The sequence below is a fragment of the Aethina tumida genome, chromosome 7 (genome assembly GCF_024364675.1).
Source record: "Aethina tumida isolate Nest 87 chromosome 7, icAetTumi1.1, whole genome shotgun sequence".
NCBI classification, from domain to species: Eukaryota; Metazoa; Arthropoda; class Insecta; order Coleoptera; family Nitidulidae; genus Aethina; species Aethina tumida.
Genome location: NC_065441.1, coordinates 5,137,135 through 5,164,066, shown reverse-complemented (window position 1 = coordinate 5,164,066; position 26,932 = coordinate 5,137,135). Strand labels below are relative to the sequence as shown.

General features: G+C 26.9%; 1 protein-coding gene across 2 annotated transcripts in view; it reads right to left on the bottom strand.

Annotated features, from left to right (window-relative positions):
* The window catches only part of LOC109598985 (uncharacterized), a 31,993-nt gene extending 8,772 nt beyond the window's left edge, over nucleotides 1-23,221 (bottom strand). The window contains exon 1 of one of the 2 annotated variants that reach the window (XM_049969994.1): nucleotides 22,803-23,221. In XM_049969994.1, coding sequence (XP_049825951.1) covers nucleotides 22,803-22,917 — 115 coding nt within the window. In that variant the 5' untranslated portion in view covers nucleotides 22,918-23,221. The remainder of the gene's footprint in view (nucleotides 1-22,802) is intronic. The other variant, XM_020014896.2, reaches the window with a different exon arrangement.
* Between the last annotated feature and the right edge of the window lie 3,711 nt (nucleotides 23,222-26,932).

Here is a 26,932-nt window from a genome sequence, read left to right as displayed (position 1 = left end):
TTTTCCTCCCTAGTACTTGATTATATTGTCACAAAGATTTTTTAAAGGAAAAACTAAATTACATTAATACAATCAGTCATTAAATCAGAAGATGTAAAAGAGGTTTGTATTACTCAAAATCTGATTGTGACTTTTATCCACAAACGACATAAAGAAAGAAAAGATGTGTAGCTTCCAAAATTTATATAATTATTTGAACAATAAACAAAGAATTTGAGGAGCAAAGTTTAATATTATATATATAAGGGAAGGAAATATGTAATTTTCCTCCCTAATGTCTGAGTAGATAGCCACTGTCAAACAAAGATTTTCAAAAGAAGAAGTAAATTACATCAATATTATCAGAAGATATAGAGGGGTTTGTATTACTTCACTGATTTTTATCTACAAACATCATAAGAAGAAAAAGTGTGGTATTAGATCAGAAAACATAGAAGAGTTTTGTATTACATCAAAGCTGATGGTGAATTTTAGCAAGAAAAGTCTTAAACTTCATCAATCTGTTTAATATCAAGCAAATACAAATTGTTTCAAAGCTGATATTTAACATTATTATCAACTCTCTTATTTCTCTTCTCGTATTTGACTCACAAAGATTTTAAGGGGAACAATTAAATTTTATCAATGTTATCAGAAATTCATAAATTTAAGTGAATGAAGAAATAATCTGTGTTTCCTAGAATAAGCCTTGATTTCCATTCACAAACAAAGGTTACAAAAGGAAGAACTAATTATATGAATTAAATCATAAATTAGTTGACATTGTTCATTAACAAACGTAAAGAAACTAAACCGAACAAAGAAAAACGACAACAGTGACAACGAAATTATACATCTGCAATGACACCAATTAAATCCGATTACGAATTCCATTTTAAAATCCATGACGTGCGAAGTATGTAAACATAACTGTGCACCATCCGTGAAAGAAGTAAAATTTCTCATCGTTATCCGGTTACAATTGAGACTCCGTAATGATTACGAAATATGAATATCGTTATCATGGCCGAGTTGCAGTGTGCAACACGCCGATCCGACGAAGACGAGTCCGCGTCCAGTTCACTGACCTGGTTCCTCAGCATTCTGATCTACGCCCACGAACCAGCTCTTTGGCTGTCTTGGATATTGGTACTGGATTTATTCGATTGGATTGCCGGTCATAACTGATTATGGTTATATGGTTATTTGGGTCACAATATTATTAGCTACCGGTGTCTGAAGTTTTATGGGCGTTATTTGAAACTAGGTGGAAAAAATATAAAGATTAAACAACAGCCGGAAAACCCACAGTGACATTTTGACATTTTCCACTTAAAAAGCCCCAAATCAAATTTCCTGCCTGTTAATAAATACTTCATAATATGATTACTACCAATGGCAATATTTTCTGATAACACGTTTCGAACACAATTCAACCGTCAGTAACCAGCTGTTGAAGTATCGAAACGAATAATCTATAATTACATTTTGTGTGTCACAAACAACGCAAAGCAAAATGCACCGACATCGTGCCCATCATTTTGATAAAGCCATTTGCATTCCTCCCGCTCCTGCAGGATGCAGGATTGCATTATTTATTACGTTGCAAGTAGGTTTCGGCCTCAGAACGAAATTGATAAATTTTGTTAGAGAAATTGATTTACAATGCGAAAAATTGTAAATGGAACAAATGTATGTTGTTCCATAAATATAACTGCGAGAATTTAATTTCAATTTTAACACGTTTCCTAAAGCAAAGATAAAATAGACAACATAATGTTATGCACAGATGGGTTCCAATCCGTGAAATTGAATAACGGCGTCTATCAGTTTAAGAAAATATCTTATTCTCCCGATGACTTTTGAAGGGCAACCCGAAACACTCCTTCAGTGGAAAAACCAAGTGGTTCGAATTTAATTTGGGGAAACGTCAACGAGTCCTTTTAGCATATATATTATTCGTATTTTTTGAATTCAATTGAGCTGACAGTCGATATTGAATTAAATTTGGAGGAGCCACTTTTATATAATAAGATTATCTCTGTTTCTAAGTGTTCAAGAAAAATTGAACACATCAAAAGCTTCTTAAAACCATCAGTAAATAACGTTCAAGTTCAGTTGGTCTTAGAGTTTTTAATTAAATAAATTGCAACCCCCTTAAGACCTCTATAAAACTCCAATATAAAAGGACTATTAAAAGATTTATGCTTTAATTGTCTTCCTGGCCTCACTGCGTTTTTTGTAGTGCAACTATCGAGGACTTCAATTAAAATATAAATCCGTCCACTTAAACGAAACACCTGAGGCACTCGAATATATTTCATAAAGGTGATTTCGTAACATCCTCTTTATTAGTAGCACACATTAAACCGTAACTGTAATAAATTATCGAACGCACTACTCCTTATAATTTCATTTTATGCTGTCTACCAAGCTGTACAAGATGTAGTGTCGAAAAAGGGGAGGAGTTTCCAGTTTATAGTTTTGAGTGAAGCCATTTTCGTCCCATAAAATCGACATGGCACAAGCGATAAATTCAAAGTTTCCTGCCGCTGAAATGCTAAACGAAAACAAACACTACCGGGGAAGTTTGTCATGTGAATTTATGGCTGTAAAAGGCCACGAATTGACAACACGAAATCCGAAATAATTTTCTAACCCATTTAAGATCAACAACGACCGGCTAAGTGAAGCGAATTTCATAAAACCAAGAACCTAAAATCCGTGACTCGTTGCGGAAACTCAGTGATCGATTCAAGCTGATTGAATTATTGCCAGCCAATTCCGGGCTGGTTAACGTCGAAATTAAATAATGGACTCGAGGTTAAACTTGTAATTCACGTCGGGATAATAAACTACCGAACCATAATTAATATGTTTTCCAGGGACGTGTTTCAACTGGTGACAATGCATGTGTGAATTATATCTGCGGGCCGTGGTGATAATTTTGAGCGCCGGAACTCATTATCATTATTGATGGTGATAAAATGCTTCGAATTCTTTGGCACTGCACGTTATCAAACAGGTTGATGTGTGTTCAAAGTTCATTATTATTACTAATGCATACCTTGTAGTATCGTGTTAAATTCTAATGCCAAACTGAACGCTTTTAAATTGCTGATTTCGGAGAAGGTTATTTTTGTAATTAATACTAATTTAGATGCTAAATGCAATTTGAGCCCTTGCGGGAGACTCTTTATTAAAATTTCACGCTTGAAAGGGGAGAAACATTGCATTTAATAAGATTAATAATGAAGATTAACATAACGTAAACCCATCTTACGAAAATACAAAATAAAATTAATTCAGTAGTCACAAATAGATTATAACAGAATACGTTAGTGCAATTTAATTATTACTAAAATCACTAGACATTACACGATAATTCCATTTGAAATCAGCAGCCATTTCTAGTACATAATGCATTTGACTTGATAAATGTCGGGGGTCAACATAAATTATTTCTATTTTACACCTCAATGTCAACTGCACTATTCCATTTATTTACAAAATCTTATAACTTGTACAATGCTCATGAAAATATTCATATTTAATGTAATTAATTTGTCAGTTCAAGATGTTAAACATAGAATACAACATAGTATTTACCCAATAATATGCAATTAAAACTTCTTAATGAACAGTGGATAACCTATATTTGGAATGAATTAATTAAATATTCATTATCAGAGAGTTCATAAAGTTTTTAATGCAAAATAAACATTTTAATTAAAATATAAATTGCAGAATATGTGAAAATGATTATAAAATATAACTACATTTTTTTTAAATTTTACATCTTGTCACCTTTATAAGTATATAAAATAAATAAAAATATTTATGATTAAATTGACCAGTTCACGATATTAAATGTAGGAGGCAACACTTTCTATACTAAATGAAATGCTATTAAAGATCCTTACTATACATGTGGTTGCCTATATTTGGAATAAATTAATTAGATGTTCATTATTAGGGAGTTTTTTATCAATTATAGTACTTCGATTATTATTTTTAAAATTATAAATCACTACACTACATAAAATTTACACAGAATTATATAATATTTACTCGACTGTAGAACAAATGTATTATCGTATAAATATAAATAATAAATTAATTAGCAATCTATTTCTTTTAATATTTACCATATTCATACATATTATTGAAAACAGCTAATTTGAAGATATTAAACATAGAAGGCAGTATGTTTTATATTACTTGATATGCATTAAAACTTCTTAATGTACAACTGGTTGCCTATATTTGGAATAAATTAATTAAATGTTCATTAACAAGGAATAACCATTTTAATTTATTAATACTCCTTATTTCCCATGATGAAATACTACAAATATTAATTTTTAAATAGTGTGAACAATATTAAAATTTATACTTCGACGATAAAACAGATATGGTAATGGTCATAATTAGAGTAATTTCTTAAAATATATTAAAAATTTATACCCAATTCATGTAGTACCTACATAAATTGGATACCATACTACTATTGAATGTTTATCGTTTTTTGTGTGTAACACAATAAGAATATAGTAGTTTTTAAATGGTGTATTAAACAACAATAATAAATTAATATTATTTTAACAGTTCACATTCAGTAAAAAATGTATGGTTAATTACTACTACTATACATAGAAATATTTATAATTGAAGTAATTAATTTACCACTACAAGATATTAAACATAGGAGGCAGCACATTCTAAACTAAATTATATACAATTAAAGCTCCGCACTGTGCTGTGGGTTGTCTATATTTGGAATAAATTAATTTGATATGCAAAACAAATACATAGACATATTCAAATTTTAAGCAGTTAATTTGCTAAACATAAATGACAGCACGTTAAATAAAAAAATGAAATGCAATTTAAACTTCATAAAGTGGAATCGGTTGCCTACATTTTGAATAAATTAATTAAATGTTCATTATCAGAGTTCGCAAAAGTTTTAAATGAGAAATAACCGTTTTAATTAATTAATAAACCGTACTTCCCATAATGGAAATCTGCGCATAATAATTTTAAAACAATTTAACAAATAAGTTGTCATTTCTAATTCACCAACTAAGGGTAATATAATAATTGTAACAAATTTACATTTAGGCATGTCAATTAATTGCTAAAGATTTCTTCGACGAGAGTTTCTAATGGAAAACGACACCAACATAATTTACTGATTATTAAACAGAATATACCATTCCGTGTATGCTCCAAAGTTCAATTAATCGAAAACGTCATAATTTACTCTAGAAAGTCCGTTGAAAACCTCACATTAAAACATCTGACCGCTCAACCACTATTTAGCACAAAGTGCTCATCTAATTAATTAAATTATTGAATGTACCTCCGACCCTCCTTTGTGAAATTCATTCACCCGATTCCGGGACAAATGATTTGATCCCACGTATGAATCCCGGGGCGTTTAATCAAATGCATTTGATTCATTTCAGCGAGATGTAATATAATTAGCGTGCTGACAAATTACCGGGTTCGTTTCATGGCTGGGCATCGAGATGATTTACAAGTTTCTGGTGCACGAGGAACATGCGATAACGGCTTTTGGTCATTTTTATGTCGGTGATTTACAACAGCAAAAACGGTCTTAAGTGAAATGTTTAATGGAACTGTTAAAAGTAATGTGGTATATCATCTCTTTCACCGATTTTCACATTAATTTTCAATTATTTTAAGACGTATGGCTAGTTTTTAATATTTCATTAAAGTGTAGGCAGCCACGTGTACTTTAAGTTACGGTGGTGGCGCTGTTTTATATTTATTGGTTATCAGTTAAATTATAATTGAATTTCTTGGACTCTCAAAATTGCTATTTTGAACGGACCAGAAAATTGTTTCTGTGTAAACATTAATCTTTGTCAATTTTTATGTTAGACGCCTGTTTCAGAAAGTTGATTTTATGGAAGCTAGATGATTCATGTTCAAGTTTATGAGAAGGAAAATACAAAGAAATTCCGAGGTCGAATATTTTCTTAATAAACCTTATAATTTAAACTGTAGCGTTTATTAATAAATAACATTCCAGAACCTAGAAATAACAAATAAAATGTGAAGGTGTGATTTCATTTGTTAAATCCTAAAACACAAATCAGTGCGTCCTAGAAAACCACTGACGTTAATACTGTAAAATATAATTAGGTTTATATGCACTCATGTCTGATGTGATATAAAATATTCATATTTGCAATCACCTAGTGAATAATTTATTTATTGTTGTAGCAGAATTAGGTTTTAAAGCATGAAATAAGTTTCTCCTTTTATTATTTGTTGTAGATTGAAGTCTACAAACGTACGGAATAAAGGAATTGATGAAGGCTTTGTTGTAAAACTGTTTGAACCAACCATTTTCCATTATTATTCTAGAGTGGATGTATCGACAAGAAATTTTCAATTGTACAAGAACGTTCCGTTAGAAATTTCATCAGCCAGACCTTTTCCAACGAATTAACGTAAACGTTGCACTCGGATGCAGCATAGAAATGTGTCCGTTCCGCGGCACAAACAAAAACGACCAGAGATACCCGTCCACCTTGAATGGGTTCCAGTTTCCCACTCTCGACGTCGTCGCGCCGTTTTGCATATTTCGCCATTTCGCGCTCCGATCACTTTTCCGTGCCGTGGAACGGATCGTCTTCGTCCGTATGGCCGGACACACGGTCCACCACGGCGACCATGCCGTTGCGGTGTCACCGACATCGAACTGAAAATGACCATTTGCTGTGCAATTGTACGTGCACGTGGTTCAAAATACCATTGACGGCGAAATTCGGATGGACTGGACGAGTGTCCAGTCATGCGTCCACTGAGTGGAACATCAAATCAATCCGTGCACTTCCTAAACAGGTGGCGAAATGGTCTGACACGTGGTGGTGATGTTGAAAATGACTCACTCGACATCGGTGTATCCTCTCACAGGTGTACGTGACCGATATGTTTGGTCAATAACCCCTTTTTTGTAGTCTAGTGCTTGATTACCATCGAAATAATAAATTCACGGCTCTGTCTCTTCCTATTTTAGTAGTATGGGTCTGGCCTTGTTCACAATGGCGATGTACTTAAGTGGGGATGTTTCAGGAGTTAAGTGATTCTAGACAACTTTTGTAGAAAGACAGGAAACAATAATTTTCACCACTTATGTACATCTTAAAATTATTTTTTTAATTATTAGCTCTTTAATTCTTTATTTAATCAAATTTACTGGAAAATCTGATGTTCACACAATGAGCTATTGTTCTAGAATGAGTGAATGAAGTAAATTAGAAATTAGGCCATTATATTAAGAGTTTCAATTTTCTTTAATATTTTTCATAATTTGGTACATATCTATTTATTTTCTGGAAAACTAATAAGAATTTTTTATAGATCAATATTTTGTTAAAAATATTTTATATGTAAAATATATTAAACAAAATGCTTAAAAAAGTTACTGGTTATATACCTTATTTTAGTTATAAAGGTCTTTCAATGATCCTTCTTAGCATTTATGAACATTTTGCAAAATATTTTCTACTTATTTCAATTTTTAAATCTTTAATTGTTTGTTCAGTCAGTTTTGCTGTTTAATATAATCTCTACACAATGAGTTATTGTTCTAGAATGAATGAATGAAGTAAATTAGAAATTAGGACATTATATTAAGTTTCAATCTTCTTAAATATTTTACATAAGTTTCGTACATATCTACTTATTCTCTGGAAAACTAATGAGAATGTCTTAATTATTATAGGTCACCATTTTTGATAAAAATATTTTATTTCTATATATATTATACAAAAAGTTTAAAAATAAAAGTTCTTGGCTTTGTAGCTTCTTATTTTAGTAGTAATGGTCTTTCAATGATCTTTTATGAGTGGGAATGTTCCAAGAGTGAATAGAAGCAACAATTCTTCTTTAAATTCTTACCACTTATGAACATTTTGCAAAATATTTATTTCAATTTTAAATCTTTAATGATTTGTTCAGTTAGTTTTTACGGAAGTTTAGAACAGATCTTATTCTCTGGGAAACTAATTATTTTAAAACATCATTTTTATAAAAAGCAGTTTTTTATTATACATAATACTTAAAAACAAACTTTGTGTGTTCTGCATCTATTTTAGTAGTACTAGAAAATTTCACTATGATCTCAAAAGGAGATCATCTAATAATGAAGTCATTTCCGTTCTCAATTTTTACGTTCTTTGTTCTGTCAGTTTTATTAGAAAATACGATGTTTAGACAATAAGTTATTGTTTTATAGGCATTTATTGATATAAATCAAAGATTATCGAATTAAAAATTAGGAACACTACATTAAAGATGAAATGTTTTATTTTATTTTTAACAAGTAACGAATTAAAAAAAATGGAAATTAGAGATCTCAACTAAATATTAGCTAAGGTAAATTTAGAAACAGCCATTTGTAAACAAAACAATTGTTAGACATCTAATCATTTTTTAACCACAATTTCGTTTAAATTATTTTGTTTGTACACAAATTATTTCAGAATGCTTAAAAATAAACTAAAATAAGGACTAAGCTGTTTAAAATAGTTACTCAAATCGTTTACAGTTAAAGTTAAGATAAACCAGCATAAAAAACAAAAACAAACAAGCAAACAAACATAGATTAAAGTAAATATATGTGGGTAGATATATATAAAAAGTTTGGTAATCTAGGCAAGTTATATTAAAACAAACAATATTCAAGGGTAACATAACTCAAAGTTATCGTAAGCAAATGCCAAAGTTTTATTAAGTTTTCGGTTACACTGTTATGGTAACATTTTGCCATTCTATATGCTTAGACAGATGGCAAGCGAAAGTTGAGAAACATGTTAACTTTAAACATAATGTACAGTGTACTTTCATTATCTTGTTTATTATACAATAGGTAACAAATGCTTCAAGATGTAAGGGCAGTTGCATATTTTTGGGGCATGCGATGTGCTGCCTTCTATGTTTTATAATTTAACTTAAGACTGCTTTTAATTTAAAAATAATTATTTTATTGTTGCATTGAAATTTTAGTAATTTGCGAAAAAATAGAATTAATGTTTGGGCAATTAACATAAGTATTATTTTTCTATTGAAATTTACAGACAAAGTAAATGAATACTTATTTCATATAATTAAATATTATTATTTTCAACAATTTTGAACTTTAAACCAGGGTCTTTGCCTTTTAACTGAAGGTTATGGGCAATTTTCCCACAACTCAACACCCACAAAATTACTATTTAATCAATTAATATGTATGCCCCGTTCACAACCAGTAAAAAACTATAAGTCTGACGTATTTCAGGTAATTTATTCAGTTTCGTTTTCAACACAATAAACTTGTCGGTCTCCTTAAATCCGAAAATAATTGCTCCCATTACCGTTTGCGAGAGAAAACACTCGAGCATAATGAACATAAAACGTTTTTTTTTCCTGAAATGAATCTAACGTATTCATTTTCAGGAAGGAAATTAGTTTTATTTTCACCAACACGCACGCACACAATTCACACTTATCATTTATACAGCAATTTGGATGCGGAGAAACCGCAAATTGTTTTTTTTTTTAATATATTTATATAATGGTGTAAGTGGAAAAAGTTTTTAATGCCCACACAATGTTGCGAACATAATTAAGGCGACCATTATTACGCTGAATAAATATTGTTCGCGGGCGCTGTACTATTTATGAAATTTATCGTTCGCAATTGCAGGGCTTTGTGCGGCGCGTGCAAAAATACATTAAATTTACAGCTTCTTGTGGCAAAATAAACCATTGCGCCAGTTTATAATTTACCGGTCTCGAGATGGAAACGGATTCCTGTGAGTTGCAGTTGCATTCGGTTTCATGGAATTATATTCCATTGATTAAATCGAATTAATATGATTTATTGGTGGCACAACCGTGCCCATTGAAGTATTATTTTGTTCGAGTTTAAATGAAAGGAATCACGGATTACAGTTTATTAGCAATAATGAACGATCGGTAATTAACTTAAAATTTATTACGTTCTGATTTTGACATGTTGGAAATTTATAATGTCTTCATTTAATTTGTTTTTATTTAATTATAGTTTCATAGTTGGTTAATATATAACTAAATTAACGTATAAAATATATTTTACTATTAATAAATTTCATGGATTTTTAATAACATGATATTCAACTGGTTTTTTTGCACGACTGATTAGCTGAATATAACTGTAGTCGACAATATGTTTGTCGAACTTTGTAGTAATTTAAAATTACAACAAAATTCTCAAATTTTATTGTAACAAATGATTTATTATGAACATTTCATATTATTCTATTTATAATAATAATATATATGTTTTGAGAAGTTAAAATATAAATTTTTTTATTCAAATTTGTTCATGTATTCGAATTAATCAATATAAAAAAAAAATAAAAATAAAACAGATTTGGCGCCCAACGTTATTAATGTTGGGCGCCAATTTTTAAGTATACCTTACATAAAGTTGTAGTAATGCATTATATTATTATGTATTATATTATTATGTGTTATATTATTTTATAAATAATGTAAAAAATTAAAATGGATTTTATTTTAATTTTTCAAGTTTTGTTAGTATGATCTTAACGTAATATATTTTTGGCGCCCACCGTTATTGGCGTTGGGCGCCAAATTATTCGTTTATTTTATTCTTAAGTCACTATACCAAAAAAAACACATTTTTTATTTAATTATAGTTTCATATTTGGTCAATATATAACTAAATAACGTATAAAATATGTTTTAATATTAATGGATTTTTAATAACATTAATTATAAATAAGAAAAGTTTTTAATATAGATAATAATTAATATTCTATCTGTTAACTTAGAGAATATTTTTTGTAAAATAAATAAAACATTATTTCTTATTCAACAAATTATTTAATATTTTCCAATTATAAACAAATTAAATTATGAAATATATTATATTTAAATAAATATTTTTTAAATTAATTTTTCTATTTTCTATAGATTGGATAAATTACCATAAATTAAAAAACTATTAATCAATCAATAATTTCATTAATTTTTGTCTTGCAATATTTTCAGATATACATTTTATGTAAAATTAATTTATTAGGTCTTCTACATTGTGATATAATTAAATTAAAAATAGACACATCTTATATAATATTTCATTTTTGAGGCCTTTAACAGATTTTTAATAAACTTTAGAAAAACAATCATAAATAACAGACAGAGAAAATAATTAAGTAATTAATTTTTCTTTTGTCTTAATTAATTTTTAAAATTTATTTTTCAAATATGTATTTTATAAATATAAGTTAAAATTTATTATGGTCAGTTAATCGTGTTTAAATTTATGCTATTTTTTAATAACTATCTTTTCCTGTTTTTCACAGTTTGACAGTGATGTACTTAAATTAGAAATAGACAAATAATATATAAAATTTTAGTAAACTTCTAAACAACATTATAAATTGAAATATATTTATATAATATATAAATATATTTTATATAATTTAATAACATTTAAGTTAGTTAATATTATTAATTTTTTGTGTTTTCTACGGTTTGATATGATATAATCTCTATTCAATTACTAAAGTTTAATTTTCAAATATATATTTTCAGTAATTTAATAGTAATTAAGTAAAAATGTGTATAATTTTGAAAATTAAATTTCTTGTTTTTTAAAGGTGGAAGGTTAAAACACAATATTTAATATATTTTTTAAATTCTTAAAAAGTTATTAAAACCCATTAAAATTTTTAATTACTTTTTGTTTATCAGATTACTTTGTAAATTGTATTTTAAAAAATGTAATTTATTTACAGGATATTTTTCATTTAATTTACTTTCAGTGTTTTGTCCTAAAATATCTAAATTTGAATAAAATGTTGCAGAATTTTCTTTTTAAATAAAATTCCAAGCATTTAAACTAATAAGCTTTTCATTCTATTTGTAAAATTATTCAGTTTAATGGAACTAACACTGAAATTAAATTACACGTTTCTGTAACTGAAAGGTAAAAGTTTACACCTCCGTACCAACTAATTTACTGACATTAACATAATCAGACTAAACAATCAGGCTCAACCTACATAACACTTGCTTGCTACAGAACAAAGTAAAAATGTACAAAACTATTTACTTTAACAATCAACGCCGTTTTCACCTTTCCCAATCGATCCGAAAGTGACGAACGGCGTTTTCGGACCCGACTTCCCACAATTTTTCATTCAGTACGACCACCATATTTCCCATGTTCCATGGGAACGATTTTCTGGGTCGACAAAACGCATTTAGTCGCTTTGGTACGGCATAATTTACACGCATCCATGACACCCAACCTATCGAAAATGTATAGAAAAAATAAAATAATGTCACAGCTTCCACATTTCCCAACCACATTGTCGTTCCTTTATTCAATGCTAATTTGAATACGTCGGGTTTGTCGAACAGTTGTAATTCGGAACGTGTTTTCGATTTAAATAACAATTACGACATTTGTCAACCACCTGCCTTTTTTTCTTATTTTTGGGGTTCATTAAAAATGAGTCTTGTTAATTTTGTGTCGCGTTTGTACATGTAAATAGTGATTAATTGCAATAATTTGGCACGTTGACGTAGACACGAACATTAAGACTGCAATTAGTGTTCACGTGTGGTTAGAAAAAAGTGTACATAAATTATTATTAAATTTATTGTTTGGTAATAATTTAATATGTGCCCATTTTATCGCAATCACAACTCCACAACATATCTGCTAGTTCTTACCATGTAAACTGGGTCGTTATGGTTGGTTATATTTGAGAAAAAAGAGTCACAGTCTGTTATTCGTCAATTAATTAAAACTCCTTACGTTATTTCCTAAAGACTTTTTGATACCTTTAGCCTGGGGGCTCAATAATATTTTTTTGTCATCTAAATATGTATAAATATTGACAAACTGATGTAACCAATTAGTGTTCACGTGTTGTTGTGATACCACATAGTTGTTGTAGAGGTGTTAAAAATTATATTAATATATGTAACTATGAAAAAAGTATAGAAAAAAGTTTTTATAAGCTATACAGGGGCCTGAGACCACTGATTTATCACAAAAATCAATTTTAATCTATTTTTAAATAAAATGATGCTTATGAAAAAGATAAAACTAATTTATAATATTTGGCTCAACCAAAGTCGTTAAACTTTTTATCAAAAGTAAGATTTTTGTTTGTACTTTCTCATTTAACAAACTTTGTGTTGTTTTATATTAGCCACTAAAGATACTAATTTGACCACTATATTTTATAAAAAAATATATAAATGAATAAAGCAAAAAAGGGACACCAACATCTCTACAAATCTAAACAAGTCCTTACGACGTAAATTGGGTCGTTACGGTAGGTAAACTGTGAGACAAAAAAGTCACAGTCTGTTCTCTCGCGAGTCAATTAGACCCCTGCGATATTTCGTAAATAAAAAAAGCGGTGAATAAATTTACTGCCACCCTGTGAATTTTTAAATGTACCACCTAACTCGTGACTCGGTTTTTAAACGTTGTATCGATTATTAGCAACATATTTTAGATGAAGTTCCGTCTTTAACGATACGTTAAATGTGAATTTTAAAACGGCATTTGTATTCAGTATCAATATTTGAAATGTCGAATGATACAAATACATATTTTACAACTTGTTCAATGAGTTCCTTGGATTATTAATGGAAAACCTTGAAAACAGGACGATCGATATCAATGCTACAGTTCACAATATCATAGATTCTGTCTGAATATTTTATGCAGTCATTTTGTATTTGTTTTTTCATTTAGGTTGCAAGTTTTACAAGTATTATTGGTATTTACTTTGAAAGAAAGAAGAAAAAAATAAATAATGTTTATAATAAAATATTTATAATAAATAAATAAATAATAATAAAATGTTAAATAATAAAAATAATTAAATTATAAATATCATTTATAAAGAATGTAGTAAAACCCCTAATTTTTCAGTAATAGATAATAATTAATGAGTTTTACTAATAATAATTTTATACTAATAATAAGAAAAGAGATTAACCCTCTAACATTTAAATATTTAATATTTAAAATAAAAAGAAATAAAAATTTATTTTAATTTATAAAAAGATTACGTAAATATTTAGGCAAAAATCAAGTAATCAAAAAAAGTCTGAAAAGATAACATTTTATACTAACAAAAAGAAAAGAGGAAATAAGTAAAAATATATTTTAATTTATGAAAAGGTTAACTAAAAATTTTAAATGATAATTTATGAATTTTCAATGGAAATATATAGGTAATCAAAAGGAGTAAGAAAAGATATCTTTTTATACTAACAAGAAGAAAGAAACCGTAACTGTCAAATATATAATAAAAAGACGTAAAAATATATTTTAATTTATAATCAGGTTTGAATTTTGAATTGAAAAATATGAATTTCCAATGGAAAAATAATTAAAAACTAAATAAAAATATTATTTACACAGATTTTCTATGGTAATCAAAACAATTTTAAAAATGGTAAAAACCTTTTTGTACTTATGTTTGTAATTTAAAAAATAAACTGTGCAGTATTATAAATAATAAAATCACGACAAACCTCTAATAATAACGATGAGGAAAAAATAAGTAAAAATATATTCAGTTGGGTAAAAATTTAAATTTGTATCATAAAAGTATGACGCACATTTCTAATAATAATTTTCAAATACCTATTTTGACACAAATAATGCGCAATTAATGCCGTCCTTAATATTAAAAAACTCCCCGACAATTTCACAATTAAAACAGGTGTGCATTTAAATGCATCACACGAAATGAAACCATATTTGCTGACGCATAATATTTTACGGACTTTGTTTATGGAAATCGAAAACAGGAAATGTGATGGTTTCTAACGATATCAATTAAATTTATGAAGGACATCGCATTATCCACGTTAGGTACATATGTGTATGCAGGTTAATTTCAGTTCTTAACCGAACCGAACATTCTGAGTAAAATAAACAGAAAACATTTATGATTAATTCCCGTGCCCGGCAATTTTTACGGCCCGTTTCGAAACGTTCATCTCCGCACCATAAAAACGAACATCAAAAGATCCACACACGGTTTTCTGGTAATTTTCGCGTTTTAATTGCGCAATTTCCCCTTGGCTCTGCATTAAAAGCGACGTTTTCAATAACAATTTGCCCATTCAGTAATTAAACCAACGTGTTTTCCATGTTTTATTTATCACATGAGCGAATGTATTTAATCGACGCGATTATTTTCTAACGATGGGTGGAACACGGTTTATTAATTGCATTAATAATCAATCGGGATTATGTGGGAAACTTTCAACCGGGAAGTTGCACGGAAATGTTTCTTATCGGTGACCTGTGTTGGAGGATGTTTTTCTCCTTGTAATAAAACACTTTTTACTGTGTTACTCGATGTTGAATATGCACGCATAAATCATTGGGGGAAAGGTCGAATTCATTTTGTAATGACGGTATTACAAAAATGGTTTTTCAATTACTATTAATGGTTTCAGTTGTAAATTGTAAATTCATAATAATGAATATTAAAAACATGAGGCTTATTAATGTTATTTATTTTTTTTTATTTTTTACAAATATAAAACCAGAAAATTAAATATGTGGATTAATGACATTGAATCTAACACTGATGATTTTATTAAGTTGTTTTGAGTCATTGTTAAAATTGTGAGAAGTTAAATATGTGACTTTTTTCAATGACTATTTTAACATATTCACTTTATAAACAACATTTGTAATAAAATTGCAATGATTCACTTGACATTTATATAATGGGTTTTAAAAACAATAAATCGGCTTAAATTAAATTCACGTAAACAAATTAGAGATGGCGTACATAATATTTAAATAATTAAATTATTAAACTCTAATTCGGTAAATATTATACTCATACAAACATTCTGATATATTTTGAATTGGATATTAATCTGGTATTAAATGTTTTGTTAATAATTACGAATAATATTTCATATTAAATACAGGTTAATATTTTTTAAATTTAAATTTTCGAAACGAATTTCCTATTCTATGGATTAAATAATTATTTCGAATATTTGTAATAAAACAGTGAAGTGTTTCACCTGATATTTAAATAATTAAATGTAAATTATTATAATATTAATACAAAAATCAATCACACATTAATTCGGCCAAATTATATTCAAAGAAACATTTAGATAAATTTTCAATTGTAAAATAATCTAATATTCAACATTTTGTTAATAATTATCTATGACAGTTCAATTTGAATAGATATTACTATTGTGATTTTAGATAAAACTTGACTTTTCTACAGATATTCAAACGAAATTGAAATAATTCACACGATTATTGTGTATTTAAACATATATTTTTTTAGTAGTAACAAAAAAATCAATTAAAAAAAAGTTCAGTCGAATTTACATTCATAAAAACACTATTATAAATTGAATTGAATTATCAATTGAAAAGTAATCTAATATACATTTTTTTTTATTAATGTATAACATTTCAAATTAAATAATTTTAGATAAAACTTTACTATGCTATAAATTAAATAATTCTTTCCAATATTTGCAATAAAATTGAAATAATTGACTTGCTAATTAAATAATTAAATATATACTATTATAGTAGTAACAAAAAGATCACTTAAACTTTAGTTCAGTAGTTATTCATAATAACTAATAATAACAAATATTAATATTAATATTTTTCAATTGTAACTTTTTATTTCAAATATTTTCAATAAAATTGAAGTGATTCATCTAATAATTTAATAATTAAAAATTTTCAATTAAAGAGTAATCTAATAAAATAAACATTTTATTAATAAATATTATAACATTAAATCATACTTTCAAATATTTACAATAAAACTGAAATGATTTAGTTAATAATTAAATATTGTTATTTGTATTAATATTATTATCGTATTAATCCAATAATCAATTAAATCTTTAATTGAATTCAAGTTATATTCATAGAAACACTCTCATAAATATCAAATTAAATAATTCCAGATAAAACTTTACTATTCTATAGATTAAATAATTCTTTCAAATATTTGCAATAAAATTAAAATGTATACTATGTATTGTAAAATCAATTAAGATTGATAATTTTATAATTAAAGTAACTCTTTCAAAACATTTTCATTTACAAAATGAGGTAAGTAATATATTAATGTGTTTTTTTATATGTTGTTACTACTAAAATAATTGTTTTTAAATTTTAACTGTTTAAAAATTTAAATGACAATTCTATAGAAATTTGTTTAAATATGTATATAATTATGTAACAAAATACATATGTATCTATATTTTCACGGCTCTTTTTTACATATAATTTTCCATTTAAATGAACAATGCACATTCGACATGGCCATATGAACAAAAGGTTGCACAATAAACTTGCATGTTTTATCATCAGCAAAGACGATAACCGAAAACATAAAAAAATAAGATTCGTGACCTTGCCTATTGATTTTTACAGCAACGTATGTGTGTGTAGACATGGAAATGTCAAGGTAATACGTAACGGCTAGATCATAGTAGACCTAAAACGGTTGAAAACTGGCCGAAAATTTTCAACTTTCACAATCCTAACTGCACCGCACAAGTTGAATGACCACCATGCCCAATTTCAAGGTAACCGTAACTGTTTAACCTCTTGGTTTCGCTCTTCATTCTTTCATTTGTTCTTTATGTTTTGTTATGTTGTAAAGACATTGCTTGAATAAATTCTCCTTTACCATTTATTTTATTGTTAAGTCTTAATTAAAACTTTTTTAAGGTACATAATACAAATACTAAAAGAACTAACATTTCAGGCATTTGGTCTCTATATTGTTTATTTTGTTGTCAAGTTTCAATATTTAAAACACAAATTTGTAAACTGTAAAATAGGAATATTAAAAAAATAACCGGTTAAACAGTTTTTTATATCACATTCCTCGATATTTAGTCATCATGATTTAATTTATTGCCTTGTCTCAATTTTTTACATTGTAAAGGAAGAAAATTAAAAAATTAACAATTTAAACATTTTTAATACCCTATTTCTCCACATTCACCAATAATTACTTTTTATTATGAATAGAATAATTATTTTATTTTCAAGTTTGAATACATATAAGTTATTTATTTATTTTATCTCTCTTTAATGTTATTCTCAAGTCTCAATATGTAAAACACTAATTTTATACAGTAAAAGAGAAATATTAAAAAAACACTAAATCATTTTATATATTTATTTTATTGTAAAATTTGAATATATAATTTTCGTTTAAAATACATTTCTAAATTATGTTTTATTACTATTTTAAATACGAAATATAATTTCCATCTTCTAATATCTGAATTAGTGTCAAATGCAATTTCTATGATGAATAAAGAAACTAAAAAGAAAAATTATGAAAGTAATCACATATATTGCAATTTATTCTAAATGTGTACTTAAGAACTTTATCAGTGAGACACAACAATATTAAAGTTGTGTTTGTGTTTGCTAAACACATTCTGAGAAGATGCACCTGTCACACTGGCATTCACACATGTCTGCGAGGGTTCCACGAAGTAATGCATAAAAGTGTTTTAAGGCATAAAATTCAGCTAATCAGCAATCTGACACTATTAACCCATATTTTTAGGGGTTGGACAATCGATCGGAAACAAGGCAAGTCGGAGAGTTGACTGACCCCGAGAACAACACGTATTTTTAATGGACAGCAATTTTAATTGTCTAGGGATGTTTTGCTTAATTGCACATTACAGTCCAATTAGTTTGCAATTCGATATTTGTTCAAAACCACTCAGAGATCTAAGAGATACAATTATGACGTCAATTGCTTGATGTCAATTAGAGAGTTGTGTCTTTTTTCCATTATGGAAAACAACAATGTGTTTTAAATGTATCACTAAAAATATCTAAACATAAATGCAACTCAGTAAAAGTTATTTTGAGCACTGCACCAGACCAAAAATCGTACAGGTTTCGATCGATTTTACTGTCAAAAGTTAGAAATTTGACCTAAATGTCTGACATAAGCGTCGAATTGGTAATTAGTAGTTTCTTTGAATGCGACTATAAATAACTTTGGATGCAGGTTAACGTGACAACTTGACTACTGTATAGAACCGATTTGAAAAGGAGAGACGCAACCACACATGTATTATTAATTATTAATTGTAATTGAAATCATGCTTTGTATTCGACTGGTTTTATGCAACGTGTTTTGTTGGAAATCACTTGCAAAGAATTCGCGATTGATTAGCTGTATATAACTGTAGTCGACAAAATGTTTGTCGCACTTGTAGTAATTTAAAATGCAATAAAATTCCTAAATTTTATTGTAATAAATGATTTATTATGAATATTGTATAATTATATTATTATTATGTTATATATTATTCTATTTAATTATAATAATAATATTGAGAATTTTGTAAATTTAAAAGACATTAAAATATAAATATTTTTTTTTCAAATTTGTTCATATATTCAAATTAATCAAGTTAAAAAAATTAAAAATTAAACAGAATTGGCGCCCAACGTTATCAATGTTGGGCGCCAAATTTTTTGTAAACCTTTACATACAGTACTATATACATTATCTTATATTATTATGTATCAATTTATAAATAATGTACGAAATTAAAATGATCACCAAATTATGAATTTACTTCATTTTTCTTCTAATTTGTTCATATATTCAAATTAATCAAGATAAAAAAATTTAAAAATAAAACAGAATTTTTAGGAAACATACAGTGTATACATTATATTATTATGTATTATATAAACTTATATATAATGTAAGAAATGAAACAGGACAGTTTTATCTCAATTTTACCAGTTCTGTTAGTGTGAACATAACATAACATAAATTTGGCGCCCACCATTATTGATGTTGGGCGCCAAATTGTTGGTTTATTTCATTGTTAAGTTCCTGTACTAAAAAACACAATTTCTTCGCTAAAAAACAAATATGTGTCCAAATATTATCAAGTAATACCTGTAATAAATTTAAATTGCAATAAAAGTATTGTAATAAATTTATCGAAAGCTCCGCGGTTAAGCAAACAAAAATGTCTCTCTTCTGCATATTTTAATGAGCAAGACAAGAGATGAGTTACTTTCACGAAATGCACAACAGTGAAACTGTAGTTTCGTTAATGGTCTAGTTGTAACTTAAGAATGTTTAAGGCGAGAAATGTTTACTAGTTACTCGTATTACGCAGTGAAATAAGTCCATTGCGAAAGTTTTCTGTCTTGATTCCATTAAATTGTTGAATTTCGTACGTGTTACCTGCGATTGTCGGAAAAAATGGTGGTGCTCAAGCAGGAATTACAGTTAATGCGAAATTCCAGGTAAACGTAGTTAAATGTGATGACTCGTACGTTTAAAACGAACACATAAATAAATTGAACATGTGAAACTGTTCGAAAACCATTACATGCAATAAGTGAATTTGTTTAATTTGTGACAATGTTCTTTGTACTTCATTTTTTATGGGTGAACGGCTGTTTGTTTTTTGTTGATAACACATTTAAACACGAAGACACGATATTAAATGTAGATATTGCGTTCCGGTTGGGAATGTCGTTACTAAAGTTGCCGATTATACTCGACCCAATTTAAAAATAGTATTTATCGATCGTATATTAAATTGGGGTATCCATTATATTTCGATTTTACAAATTGGATTACTATATTGCACAGTTAAAGTCTAAGCTTTATTTTATTGATTTTAATTTAGTTTTAATCACACCATTTACATGCATTATTTATCATTTGAATAATATCAACTAGAAAAATCAATAAAACTTCAAAGGAAATTTATATATATTTTTAAATTATAGAAAAATTAATAAATGTTTGGATCAAGTATATAAAATAATTATTTATTTTACTTTATATTATTATTATTTTATTTAAATACATATTTTTTTAATATTATTAAAGTATACAGCAAAATATATTTTTATGAATTATTAATTTTTCTTATATTTAATATATTTAGTGAAATATCAATAAATATGTGTTCATTTATGAATATTATTACATTTTATTCCACACTTGTCTTAAGAATTTTGCAAATATTTTAGGAGACTCTAAAATTTAGATATTTTTGTTCAAATTTGAGCATATATACAAATATTTAAGACATATACGCTCTTTATTAACTAAAATTGTGAATATTTTTTAAAAGAGACTAATTATTTTTAAAAAGAAGTAATTATTTAAGTAGGTTTTCTTTCTTTGTAGAACAATTTGTAGATAGATAAAAGAATTAAAAATAAAACAACTTTTTAATAATCCTGTATATAAAGTAGTACTATTTTATTTATATTAAAAATTGAAAATATATAATATTTTTATTATATATTGAAGTAATTTGGTAAATATATTTCTATTTAATAAATATATTGAGTGAAATATCAAAAAATATTTATTTATTTGTAACATTCTGTGATATTTTAATAATATTTAATAATAAATATGAACATATTATACTAAAACACACATAAAAAAATAATTAGTTATAAAATTAAAAAAAAATAATTAAAATTTCGCATAAACAATTTAGATTTAGTCAAATTTATAATACACTAAATATCATTTTAATAATAAATATCAAAAAACACATAATTTAAACAAGTTATTTTTTTATAATTTTAATTTTATGTAAATTCAGACTTTTTTAGACTATTTTAGTAATAGTTATTATATTTTTAAAAATTAATTGCAAACTACACTTTTTTGAATATTTAAAGTTTTAATAATAAATAATATTAATTACTAATTTTAATCAGAAATCATAATTTAAATAAAGCAAACTGAAACATTTCCGAATTTTGTCATCGTTAAATAACCATTTTTACGACAGGAAAACATTATTGATTTATTTTCTGAATATATTGTGACACAATTTTTGTACCAAAAAGTATGTCACGTATTCTCGTTACATTTTATTTATTAAATGATATATACAATTATTTTTATTTATTTATTCAAATTTTTTTAATAATAATAATTATACGTAATATTTATAGTAAAAAACATTGTTGTTTAATTTTAGTAATTAAATTAATTTAATAATATTCAATTCAAAATTAAAAATTTGCCTTATTATTTTTTTGTTCTTATCAGAATATTTATAATATTGAAAATTTATTTGAAATTAATTACATATTTATTCTTGGTTTTTGTTATTTGTAATTGGAGATCGATTATTATATTCAATGTATGATATTACTTATTTCAAGCATATCATAAAAAATTTATAATACGCTAAAATATAAAATATTTATATTCAAAGTTACCGAGACCGTTAAATTTATAAAAAGCATTGGAATTATTTATTAGCTGAAATTGGCGCCTTAATAAAAGATATAAATTATTTCTAAAAAGAAATAATTAATCAAGTTGGTTTTGTTCACTGACATAAATTCTTGTAAATAAAAAATAAATAAAAAGTTGTTTTAATTTTACCACTTGTACTGTGTATGCGTATGTGTGATCATAAACATTACATGAATTTGGCGCCCAACGTTATCGATGTTGGACGCCAAATTATGGTTAAACCTGTATATAAAATAGTAAATATATTATGGTTTCTAGAAGATTTCCATAATGTTATTGAGCACATATATAGATTTATATAAGAGAAGGATGCACGTTGGCGTTGAAGTGAAAAAGATGCACCACTTGTTGATCGTTCGGTTTTGCGTTTCGTACAGCGGGATGGAAAGTGAATGGGCGAGCGGGTTCGCATTCCGCAACCAGACGCCAGAGACGTACCAGGAGTATCGAAGTATCCCCACATCGGTATACCGACGGCCGTCGCGCCGACAACGAAACAAATAAATCCCAGGACTGCGACGCATGTCGAATACAGGGGCTTGACTTCCGCCATCTCACTGAACTAACATCGTTTGCACGTCACAACAGCAACAACAACAAGAACAACAACCACCGGGCCGCATCACAACACTGGGAACGACGCTGGCGGCCGCATGACGGATCGATGGCCGATGGCTGGTCTTCCCGCGGGTGGCGTCCGTTTTTCCTGTTGGAGGCCCGCGACCGCAGGAACAATGGCAATGCGAGACCGGCGACCGACGTTCGGTAAACTAAACACGGCGACGGTTCGTACCTTTGCGAGGTGTGCCCGGCCACGGGCACGCTATGGAGAGGGGTCCGCGATTCACGAACGCCATGCCATGGTCGGTTTGTGTTGGTAGTTTTGTAGCGGACCATGGGACCGGGCCGATGGTGGGCTCGCTGGCAGGAACGCACGATTGTTCTTGGTTGTCGGTTCGGGTGGAATTGGAATGTGTCAGAAAACTAGGGCGACCTATATTGGGATTGTCTATTGGAGGGCGTGTTTATGGATGTCCATTAAACCACCTTTTACCTTAAAGTTGTATTGATTTAAGAAATATAACACCTAGTTAGATTCTGTGTATTAGTTTAATTGGTCATTAATCATAATTGTAAAAAGAAATATGTATTGTATTCATGTATAAAGGATATTTCAAATGTTAGAAGTAGTTCTTGACCACATAGAGTAAACTGGCGTAAAAACACAAATTTATTAAAAATCACATTAACCATAAAACTTTCTACAGAGGCATGGTAGTATACTACATTAAAAATATAACTTTGAAATTATATAATAATATATACTACTTTTTATTTCAAAAGTTGGGTCAAATCCAGCTTTCTAAAAATATAAATTCTGTGAATATCCCTAATTATGAGATGTCTTCTGTGAACCTAAGATAGAATAACTGATAACATAGTTTATTTATATTTTTAAAATTCAAATTTTGAATATTCACTCACACTTACTCAAAAATTGTGACATAATTATTAATTTTCAAACAAAATTATATATTATATTATTATTACAATTTAAAATATCTCGAAATTTATCAGGAAAATCAGAAAATTATATGTTTTTGAAAAACATAGTTGGTTTCCAACATTTTAAAAGCAAAGTTAAAGCATAAACATAATAAATAACTCGAATATTGTCTGTATATATTAAGTTAATTTAATTTATCACAAATGATATATTTTTGAAATGCTTATTTTTCAAATACAGTTTAATACAATCAACATTTAAAACAATGTTGCCCTTTCCTCTATTGGATCTGGAAATACTCGAAACAATCAAATTTAGGACACTCCCTACATAAAATTATACATAGGATATATTTATTTAAAATTATCTAATCGTAAGTACCATAAAATGAATGTAGCCAATCGGTTATATTAACCCAATAATAAAATCGACGTAAAACATTGGTAATTGAAACCTATTTACGTGAAACGTTTACTACTAACAATAATACCAACTAAATGAGTTTCAGAAACCCGATAACAAATTATTTACATCCATCGCTTATTTAATTATAAACCACTCGACGAATTTTATTGCTGTAACAAGGTTTTGAATCAATTTTCATACACTGTTCAGATATTATGCGGTTTTAAAATATTTTTTTAGATTGAATTTTTATAAAAAATATTTTTTAAATTAAATTTATATAAATGTATTAATAAAATTTAAGAAAGATTGTTTATTAATCAAATTTTCCTTAATCTTATTGATATTTTATACAGATTAATAAAGCAAAGTAGAAAATTTTAATTTTCTTTTTTAATCGTAATTAAAAAATTTATGATTTCATCAAAAATTTTGTTGTGTGAATTATTTGATTTGAATTTGAATTTACATAATTCAACATATTTCTGATATTTCAGAAATATACAACACCAAAATTTTCAAAGTATGCATATATAAATTTAAAAATTATAGAATTTTATAGAAAATTTTGATGTTATAGTAGTTGAATTTGAATTTTCATATTTTAACACTTTTCTAGTTTTTTTTCTGATATTTCTTAAATAATAAACCAAAATTTTTAAAATATAGACATATATAATCAATAAAAAAATTAAATAATCATATTTGAAAATATCATAAATCTTTGTTGCATACAATACTTGAATTAGAAATATAAAGAAATGCTTTATATGTATTTTCAATTTTTTTTATTTTTAAAGTACAATTTAATCAATATAAATATTTTTATAATATATATTAATTCCTTTTTTGTTTATATAATATAGTTTTAAAATTTTTTATACATTATTTAAAACTACACTAGATACAATTAATAAGTTATTAATATATAATATAATATTTTATTTTAAGTCTTATAGACTTATATTATATATTATTTATATTTATATTATCTTTATTTATTATTACTTTATTTATAGAAATTATATTTTTTAGAAATAATTGAAGTAACGTATATATTTTATAAAAGTAGTAATAATTAGAATCTTTTTTTTTTAATTGTAAAACCTGTTTTTTTATTTATTCAGTAGACATTATTTTTTCTTATTCTTCTTATTCTTACTAAACATAATTTTATATAAAAGTAATAAAATTTTAATATTTTTTTATGTATATTATTGGTTAAAAAAATACAGGCTTTCAACGTCACATAATTTAAAAATTAAAATACAAATAATAACTTCATTAATATGAAAAAAAAATGTTATTTCCGTCTCCCATCACACATTTTTAGATCAGCGTGTGTTTCGCGTATTTTCGGTGGGCCGTGAAGGTACCGCTGCACACTCCGATGGTCACACGAACGGCAATCCGAAGACCAGGGATGGGTTCAATGATTTTTCTGATTCTTCCCTGCGAAATTCCAGTGCCAATTATTCCACTATTCACTAATCTGCTTCGCCATTTTTATGCGATGATTTGTCGATTTGCCATCGTGATAGTTTCAATAGAAACTAGACAAAAGGACTGATTTTTATATTATTTAAAAATTAAATCTCGAATATCTTTGTGTGCTATCAATTGTAGTGAATATAATATAATTTAATTATACAGTAATTAAATAATAATTGATGGGAAATAACTTACGTGGTTGAAATTTAATTAAAACGCGTAAATGTCAATTAAAGTACATCGTAACTTTTAAAAAAGATTTAATACAAAAATATCTAATAAGGAGTACAAATAATTGAAAAAGATGTTTGATTATGTTATTAAGGATAATTGTACTTAAAATATTTGTGTGACTAATTGTAAAACAAAATCTAAAACGTTTATGTTTTAAATTAATATTATTATTTAAAAATTCAAAAACTATATACAGTGACGCAATAAAATGATTTTTGGGCAATCGAATATATTCTAACAAATCAATTACCTACTTATTTAAATTTTAATTCCGTTATAAATGACAACGGTATTTTTCATAGTAATGCTACATTCCTTAAAATTATGAATTCGTTACGAATATTTTTAAATATAATATAAATTGTCCATTTTAACAAATTATTTTTATTACGAAATTCATACTAAAATTAAATAAGCCCAAAAATATTTACAATAATTGAACTTTACGGTAATTTTAGTGCTCACATAAATTTAATATTTTCTTATCTATTAACAGTTATGCTAATTACTTAAGAAACTTAATTGAGACCAAGAATTATTCAAGGAAAGTCATTTGCCTTTAAAACTAATAATTCTGTTTTATTTGACACATAAATATAAAGTCAAAAGAGCTTATAATTTATTTTAAAAAGAAAAATGGCTCATTGTTACCATAATAGATTTCAGTAAACTCATTTATTTCAGCCCAGACAATCTATTTATATACAAGACACGAAACTATCGATTTTACAAACAATTAATATTTATGTCATTTTCTGAAGTAACATTTCGTTTTAATTAAATATTTTTTTTTATAGAATTTTCATTCATTTATTACATTAATTAACGTCCACACCTTGGTACGGTCCTGCTCACTTATCGTACACTTAAGCAGCATTAATTTTGTCCTTCGCAATTTTACGACAAAAATAGATCTCAATAACTAAATTAA